General features: G+C 48.6%; 1 protein-coding gene across 1 annotated transcript in view; it reads right to left on the reverse strand.

Annotated features, from left to right (window-relative positions):
* Positions 1–4498, reverse strand: part of PARP1 (poly(ADP-ribose) polymerase 1) — a 62030-nt gene extending 57532 nt beyond the window's left edge. Inside the window, exons 1-2 of the mRNA XM_044290258.1 lie at positions 4224–4498; positions 160–322 (exon numbers count right to left, since the gene is read on the reverse strand). Of these exons, the coding sequence (XP_044146193.1) occupies positions 160–322; positions 4224–4343 (283 nt within the window). The 5' untranslated portion in view covers positions 4344–4498. The remainder of the gene's footprint in view (positions 1–159; positions 323–4223) is intronic.
* Between the last annotated feature and the right edge of the window lie 5172 nt (positions 4499–9670).

Consider the following 9670-nt stretch of genomic DNA (forward strand, 5'->3'; position numbering starts at 1 on the left):
GGCAGAAGACTCACTCACAGCCCAGGGGGGACCAGCGGCGTGGAGCCAGGAGCCCGCCACACAACAAACCAGGCAGAAGAAGACGAGCACCGAGCCAGAAGAAAGGAAACAAAATATTTTAAAGAGTTGCAGAACTTTCCAGCTTTATTCACAACCTACCGCCTGCAGCTCCCCCGGTCTCAATTGCCTTCTTGATCTTCTCCTGGTCCTCCCAGCGCAGGTCGGTGAAGCCATCGATTTCCGCCTGAGATAAGACTCGCGCCCGCTTCCAAAAGCAGAGGTAGTGGTGCCAGTGCGGGACCTTCCCATCAAACACGGGAGACTACGGGGGAAAGAAAGCAACGACAATCACATCGGTTCTGTAGGGTTAAACAGCGTGCTCACAATTCATAGCTATGGGAGTTCCGGATACAGCTGAGTGAGCATGCTCGGCTGTTTTTGGAAGTCCCAATGCGGTGAATGGAAAGTGCACAGCGCAAGCGCTGCTCCATTCACCTAATAGCAGAGGAAGTGCGGCCCCTTCTCCATTCACCTCTACGGGCTGCCGGAAACAGGTGAGCCGGCGCTTGGCTATTTTTTGAAACTCCTCTACTAGTGAACAGAGGGTGGTGGCGCATGCGCAGTGTGCTCTCTGTTCACTTCAGTTCTGGAGATGGCATTGGGTCCCAGAAGAAGGACCTGCAACCATCTGACATTGATGGCATGCCCTAGTGATAGACCATGAATGTGCCAGATGAGAATACCCCTCTAAGCCCTTGACGTCCCCAGACTTGTGCGGTGAAGGTTCCACACACCACAATGGGGAGCGACCACAGAGCTGCAAGGAACTAGGAGGGTGCACACCCCGCAATGTGAACTGCGCAGCCGCCGTTACCTCCCCTACAAGGGCAGCGTTCCAGCTTTCCTAGGGTTCTGACTGGCAGATCCGACTACTACCACAACGTAGGGGTATTGCTGCACAGCCAGGGGGGACCTGACATTTAGGGACTTGGTGAAGCCAATACTTAGTACTTCTCACAGCTGTAGGTTTGGTACAATTATATCCAGTCTAATCAATCCTCTGTGAAGTAGTCACACAGGCAGCACACTCCTCTCTGCTGTCCTGACTGATACAATGTATCAGTTCAGCTTACAGAGGTCTGTCTAGACTGGATACAGTAGCAACAAACCCTCAGCTGTGAAAAAGTATTAGGCCTGTAGAGGTTTTCACATTCACTGACAGCAAGCAGAAATCTCGGAAATGGAATCAAATTGATACACCTTTATTTCATCCCCCCCCCCCCCCCTTACCAGAAAGAGGGAGAACACAACTGCAGGATTGGACTACGCCAGACCCGTTTGTCATCTGTAACCACGGAAACACACAGTTCTGAATAGGAGCTGCATACACAAACCGGTAGGATAAATTTAAAGGGGGTTTTCCAGTAGTTTATACCCATCTCCAGGAAATTAATTAATGCCGGATCCGGCAAGCGTTTAGGATTTTTGGCCAGAGAGAAAACTGCAGCATGCTGCGGTATTTTCTCCAGCCAAAAAAACCCCAAAAAACGTAAGAGGGACTGAACTGATCCGTATGCCATCAGTTTTTTTTTGTGGATCCATTGTAACAATGCCTAAAACGGACAAGAATAGGACATACTGATGCAGATACCACACTGTGTGCTGTCCACATTTTTGGTGTGTGTGGCAGCTTTGTGTATCATCTCACCACGTGCTCCCGATGATGAAATGCATCGACGCTCTATGTGGTCAGGTCTTCTAAGAGGCTTCCCTGGGGTGGTCATCGCTTCTAAGATACCCTGGGCAGTGTGGTATATTGTGAGTTACGGACCCTCTAGGCTTCTCAGACCTATATTTTTATCACCCACCTTCTTTCTATATCCGATACCTTACTAGCCCACGCCGGCGCACTAGGCAACAGCGTTTTGCCGTACGGTTTTCTCTATTTAAGTTTGCTTGTGAATTGTGAGACATTTTCCCCGTTTTTAATTACGTTGTAATAAAGCATATTAATTTTAGCGCCTCCACCCTGCCCGTGATAGGACCTACCACTGAGACGTACACCTGGTATATTTTTTCTAGTAGCAGCGAAGTTTCCAACAGTCTGAAACTACCCAGTCACTGCCGTCCGTGTCCGTGACGCCTCCGTGATGGATCCGTGTTTCACTGACCCTGCACAGCTGAAAAATAATTTTCAAAGCATCTCTTCCTAATAATCCGTGAAACACGGAGGCAACACGAACGGCGTCCGTGTTGCATCCGTGGTTATCACGGACCAATAGAGGGGCAAAATAGAGCATGCGTCCGCGCTAAAACCACCGACCGTGGTAGAAAAAAAAAACTCAAGTGTGAATACACACATTAAAATGAATGGGGACGTGTGCTGTCCGTGGAGAACACCGACTATGCAGGGACACGCCCCCAACTGGTAACAACTGGCAAACTGCTGGTAATTCATTCCTAACTTCTAGAAGGAATAATAGAGGAATGTCACAACCTAGAGTCACGATAGATGCTCCAGGATAATGCAAGTGTATTAGACCCGTCAGCAGAGGAAAGAGCCGGTGCATTATATCCTGTCCTGCTAATCAATCTACAGGAAATGAAGAGTAGAGACGAGTGTAGGATGATGGGGGTAATAGTCCATAGACTACAGTTAAGGCTACTTTCACACTAGCGTTCGATCGGATCCGTTCTGAACGGATCCGATCATAATAATGCAGACGGAGGCTCCGTTCAGTACGGATCCGTCTGCATTATTTTAGCATATAACAGCCTAAGTGTGAAAATAGCCTCGTACGGATCCGTCCAGACTTTCAATGTAAAGTCAATGGGGGACGGATCCGCCTGAAGATTGAGCCATATTGTGGCATCTTCAAACGGATCCGTCCCCATTGACTTACATTGTAAGTCTGGACGGATCCGCACGCCTCCGCACGGCCAGGCGGACACCCGAACGCTGCAAGCAGCGTTCAGCTGTCCGCCTGTCCGTGCGGAGGCGAGCGGAGCGGAGGCTGAACGCCGCCAGACTGATGCAGTCTGAGCGGATCCGCTCCATTCAGACTGCATCAGGGCTGGACGGCTGCGTTCGGGTCCGCTCGTGAGCCCCTTCAAACGGAACTCACGAGCGGACCGACGAACGCTAGTGTGAAAGTAGCCATAGGCTACTTTCACACTAGCGTTCGGGCGGATCCGTCTGCATTATTTTAGCATAGAACAGCTAAGTGTGAAAATAGCCTGGGACGGATCCGTTCAGACTTTCAATGTAAAGTCAATGGGGGACGGATCCGCTTGAAGATTGAGCCACATTGTGGCATCTTCAAACGGATCCGTCCCCATTGACTTACATTGTAAGTCTGGACGGATCCGCACGGATCCGCACGGCCAGGCGGACACCCGAACGCAGCAAGCAGCGTTCAGCTGTCCGCCTGTCCGTGCGGAGGCGAGCGGAGCGGAGGCTGAACGCCGCCAGACTGATGCAGTCTGAGCGGATCCGCTCCATTCAGACTGCATCAGGGCTGGACGGCTGCGTTCGGGTCCGCTCGTGAGCCCCTTCAAACGGAGCTCACGAGCGGACACCCGAACGCTAGTGTGAAAGCAGCCTAACACAACCCTGTCCATACTGTAATCCTATGGGGGGGGGGGGGGGGGATGACTTGCATACCATTGCTCCTGCAAACCCCCTTTCAGTTGCAAACTGCGCTCTCTAACCCAGTTTCTAGATGACTTTGCATTAGTTTACACGCACACAGTGACCCTATGGACAGGCTGCGTACTACTCCCCCCATCGCTCTCCCTAAGCCTCAAGCCACTTGAAAAATTGTCTAAGTCTAAACACCCTTTCAGCGCCTTTTATTGGATCAGGAACGTGTAATGTGCTGTAGGGATGCACCGAGGAGAATGTCCAAGGGGGCAAGATCTAAGTATGGACCCCTGTGCATAAGTTTACACACCCTTGTCCATACAGTGACTCCATGTATGGCACCTGGAACACCCCTTTAAATGCACAGTAATGGGTCTGCATTGGTCTACCAGGTGCCAGGGTTGTCCCCATGCAAAAGTTTTAGCACCCAGGCTACAATTACATAATAACACGTCTTAAAGGGGCAGCTGGCACTTTGCACAGGAAGTCATCCCCCGGGGCACACAGCTCTGCTATGTGGAGGCCTGCACCCCCTCCCAATACCTGCCTCTACCCAGCCAGACGCGGCCGCATGCTTTACCTGCACCATGATGGCGAGCCGCAGCGACTCCTTGGAGATGTTGTCCCCGCACTTCTTGCAGGAGGCCCGGCTGCTCTTGGCGTACTCGGCCCGGTAAAGCTTCTCGGAGGCGTCGGCCATGACTGCAGGAAAGGAGAGGAGATGACCGGGCAGAAGACTCACTCACAGCCCAGGGGGGACCAGCGGCGTGGAGCCAGGAGCCCGCCACACAACAAACCAGGCAGAAGAAGACGAGCACCGAGCCAGCCCGGCGCTTCACACAGTTGTCGAGAGATCGGTCATCGACTACTCCCCCCTGCTAGGAAGAGAAGATAACGGGGCTGGGACAGGGCGCGTCACGTGGTCTGGTTACTTGGGCTGTTGCTGTTTATTTTTCCATCTTCAAAACCACGTGACTTGTCTTGCTTTCATTCCCTGCCTTCCTGGAGCCATAACTTAAAAAATTCAGTTCACGAAGCATGGAGGACTTGTTTTTTTGGCGCCATTTAATATTGCATACGATGTAGTAGGACGCTGGAAAAAAAGAAACATAGGTCAGCTATAGACAGGGTGGCCACATTATTTTCATTATTTTTTTTATTTATTTTTTCGTTTTTCACTCCCCGCCTTCCTGGAGCCATAACTTTTAAATCATTATATATTTTCTTCAGTTCCCGTAGCATGGAGGACTTGTTTTTTTGCGGGACAAGTTGCGCTTTCTATTGGTGCCATTTAATATTGCATACGATGTAGTAGGACGCTGGAAAAAAAGAAACGCAATTCCTCCACAGTTTTCCGGGTTTTGTTTTTATGGCGTTTTGTATGCGGTGAAACTGACCTGTTCCCCTTATTCTCCGCGTCAAGTACTTTCCCAATAACTGGGGAAAAATGATTATTTTTTTCTTTGCATCGCCATGTTCTGACCGGTCGCGGTTTCTATAGTTCTGTCTATGGCGCTGTGTGAGGCTCGTGTTTTGAAGGACGATCTGTAGTTTTTATTGTGACTTCTTAATGGAATCAGCCATTTTGATATTTTTTTTCCTGTTGTATCCGTATGGGATAAATATTTTTATATTTTAATTGTTTTTGGACACAGCAATGCTTATGATTTTTTTTTTTTATCGTTCATTTTTATTTTAACCCATTTCTGACTGCCAACAGTAAATTCACATCGGCATTTAACCACTTCAACCCCGCTAGCTAAAACCCCCTTCATGACCAGGCCACTTTTTACACTTCGGCACTACACTACTTTCACCGTTTATTGCTCGGTCATGCAACTTACCACCCAAATGAATTTTACCTCCTTTTCTTCTCACTAATAGAGCTTTCATTTGGTGGTATTTCATTGCTGCTGACATTTTTACTTTTTTTGTTATTAATCGAAATTTTACGATTTTTTTGCAAAAAAATGACATTTTTCACTTTCAGCTGTAAAATTTTGCAAAAAAAAACGACATCCATATATAAATTTTTCGCTAAATTTATTGTTCTACATGTCTTTGATAAAAAAAAATGTTTGGGCAAAAAAAATGGTTTGGGTAAAAGTTATAGCGTTTATAAACTATGGTACAAAAATGTGAATTTCCGCTTTTTGAAACAGCTCTGACTTTCTGAGCACCTGTCATGTTTCCTGAGGTTCTACAATGCCCAGACAGTAGAAAACCCCCACAAATGACCCCATTTCGGAAAGTAGACACCCTAAGGTATTCGCTGATGGGCATAGTGAGTTCATAGAACTTTTTATTTTTTGTCACAAGTTAGCGGAAAATGATGATTTTTATTTTAATTTTTTTTTTCTTACAAAGTCTCATATTCCACTAACTTGCAACAAAAAATAAAAAATTCTAGGAACTCGCCATGCCCCTCACGGAATACCTTGGGGTGTCTTCTTTCCAAAATGGGGTCACTTGTGGCGTAGTTATACTGCCCTGGTGTCACAACCAGACAGCTGAGAAGCTCTGACAGAGGCCTTTCAGAACCTCCCCCTTGAGTTTCTGTGTTGTGGTATTCATCTCCTCCTCTCGTTAGTCTCTCTCAGCTGTCATGTGTTGGACTAATTGCTTCCCTTTAAATTCTTCCCCAGAAGGCTTTTCTGGGCGGCTTATATTTCTTCCTGGAGTATGTGTGCATGCCCATCTGGTTCTCCTCTCCTCTACAAAGTTAAGTGTTAAACTGTTATCTGTTATTTTCTGTTTGCTGGATCGCAGGTGACCCTGACTCCCTCCGTGTCTGGTGTAGGGAGCCGGTGGTCGTGTCCCCTCACTATTGTAGGGTGCTCAGGGGTTATATAGTCAAGGTACGTGGATATGCATACCTCCACCATTCGGATCTATGCATAGGCTGAGCAGCCAGGGAAAGTGCCAGGTCTTCTGCAGGGGTCTCCCTTTCGTTCCTTAGCTTTTGGATCCAGCGAGTCATTTATGCATGTTGTTTTGCCTTGTTACCTGTACACATTCCGTGACACCTGGCAATTTAGGGGCCCAAATGTGTGAGAAGTACCTTGCAATCAAAATGTGTAAAAAAATGGCCTGCGAAATCCGAAAGGTGCACTTTGGAATATGTGCCCCTTTGCCCACCTTGGCTGCAAAAAAGTGTCACACATCTGGTATCGCCGTGCTCAGGAGAAGTTGGGGAATGTGTTTTGGGGTGTCATTTTACATATAACCATGCTGGGTGAGATAAATATCTTGGCAAAAGACAACTTTTCCCATTTTTTTATACAAAGTTGGCATTTGACCAAGATATTTTTCTCACCCAGCATGGGTATATGTAAAATGACACCCCAAAACACATTCCCCAACTTCTCCTGAGTACGGCGATACCACATGTGTGACACTTTTTTGCAGCCTAGATGCGCAAAGGTGCCCAAATTCCTTTTAGGAGGGCATTTTTAGACATTTGGATCCCAGACTTCTCACACTTTCGGGCCCCTAAAAAGCCAGGGCAGTATAAATACCCCACATGTGACCCCACTTTGGAAAGAAGACACCCCAAGGTATTCAATGAGGGGCCTGGCGAGTTCATAGAATTTTTTTTTTTTTTTTTGCATAAGTTAGCGGAAATTGATTTTTTTTTTTTTTTTTTTTCTCACTTTCCGCTAACTTGGGACAAAAATTTCAATCTTTCATGGACTCAATATGCCCCTCAGCGAATACCTTGGGGTGTCTTCTTTCCGAAATGGGGTCACATGTGGGGTATTTATACTGCCATGGCTTTTTAGGGGCCCTAAAGCGTGAGAAGAAGTCTGGAATATAAATGTCTAAAAAATGTTACGCATTTGGATTCCGTGAGGGGTATGGAGAGTTCATGTGAGATTTTATTTTTTGACACAAGTTAGTGGAATATGAGTAAGAAAAAACAAACAAAAAAATATATATATTTCCGCTAACTTGGGCCAAAAAAATGTCTGAATGGAGTCTTACAGGGGGTGATCAATGACAGGGGGGTGATCAATGACAGGGGGGTGATCAATGACAGGGGGGTGATCACCCATATAGACTCCCTGATCACCCCCCTGTCATTGATCACCCCCCTGGTAAGGCTCCATTCAGACGTCCGTATGATTTTTATGGATACATGGATCGGATCTGCAAAACACATGCGGACGTCTGAATGGAGCCTTACAGGGGGGTGATCAATGACAGGGGGTGATCAGGGAGTGTATATGGGTGATCACGCCCCTGTCATTGATCACCCCCCTGTAAGGCTCCATTCAGACGTCCGTATGATTTTTACGGATCCATGGATACATGGATCGGATCCGCAAAACACATGCGGACGTCTGAATGGAGCCTTACAGGGGGGTGATCAATGACAGGGGGTGATCAGGGAGTGTATATGGGTGATCACCCGTCTGTCATTGATCACCCCCCTGTAAGGCTCCATTCAGACGTCCGCATGTGTTTTGCGGATCCGATCCATGTATCCATGGATCCGTAAAAATCATACGGACGTCTGAATGGAGCCTGACAGGGGGGTGATCAATGACAGGGGGGTGATCAATGACGGAGGTGATCAGGGAGTTTATATGGGGTGATCAGGGGTTCATAAGGGGTTAATAAGTGACGGGGGGGGGGGGTGTAGTGTAGTGTAGTGTGGTGTTTGGTGCGACTTTACTGAGCTACCTGTGTCCTCTGGTTGTCGATCCAAACAAAAGGGACCACCAGAGGACCAGGTAGCAGGTATATTAGACGCTGTTATCAAAACAGCATCTAATATACCTGTTAGGGGTTAAAAAAAATCACATCTCCAGCCTGCCAGCGAGCGATCGCCGCTGGCAGGCTGGAGATCCACTCGCTTACCTTCCGTTCCTGTGAGCGCGCGCGCCTGCGTGCGCGCGTTCACAGGAAATCTCGGGTATCGTGAGATGACGCGCCGATGCGTCCAGGAGGAGTAAATCAACCACCTCCCGGACGCATCGGTGCGTTAGGCGGTCGGGAGGTGGTTAAAAATGGCGCCCACTTTCATGATTAGCCGCGCCATGGCCGTAACACAGCAGACACCCGGCACAACTGCCAGTCTCAGAATTTTAACCCTGCAGATGCCCTAAAGCCCAGAAGCGCGCGCCTCTGGGTGTGCTCCACCTGCCGGGGAGCGTGTATGCGCCAGCCCCGTCCTCCTGTGTGACAGGAAGCTGCAGCATATTAGTTCCTATGGAGCCCCGGCTTGTGGCAGGGCTCTATAGGCACATCAGCAATCTGATGACTGTCATAGTTCCCTATGGGAACCATAAGGCCTCTTGCACACGAGCGCGACGGATTAGGCCCGGATGCGCTCAGTGATAATCGGGCGAGTTTGCTGGTGTGTGCTGTCCGTTTTGTATGCGACTGTGTTGTGTTATTGCGTTTTTTCCACGCAGGTGACATACGGATTGAATGCGCTTTTAACGCACGTGAAAAAAAACGGAACCATCCTCTAGATCAGTGGTTCTCAACCTTTCTAAAGCCGTGACCCCTTAATACAGTTCCTCATGTTGTGGTGACCCCCAACCATTACATTTTTTTCCTTGCTACGTCATAACTAATTTTGCTACTGTTATGAATTGTAATGTAAATATCTGATATGCAGGATGTATGCCAGTCTATTACAAGGTGTTAGGTAGTTCTGCAATTGGCGCCGTGTTGTGGGGGATCTGTGGAGGGCGCTGTGTTGTGGGGGATCTGTGGAGGGCGCTGTGTTGTGGGGGATCTGTGGAGGGCGCTGTGTTGTGGGGGATCTGTGGAGGGCACTGTGTTGTGGGGGATCTGTCGAGGGCGCTGTGTTGTGGGGGATCTGTGGAGGGCGCTGTGTTGTGGGGGATCTGTGGAGGGCGCTGTGTTGTGGGGGATCTGTGGAGGGCGCTGTGTTGTGGGGGATCTGTGGAGGGCGCTGTGTTGTGGGGGATCTGTGGAGGGCGCTGTGTTGTGGGGGATCTGTGGAGGGCGCTGTGTTGTGGGGGATCTGTGGAGGGCGCTGTGTTGTGGGGG

This window comes from Bufo gargarizans, chromosome 4, assembly GCF_014858855.1.
Source record: "Bufo gargarizans isolate SCDJY-AF-19 chromosome 4, ASM1485885v1, whole genome shotgun sequence".
Taxonomy (NCBI): Eukaryota; Metazoa; Chordata; class Amphibia; order Anura; family Bufonidae; genus Bufo; species Bufo gargarizans.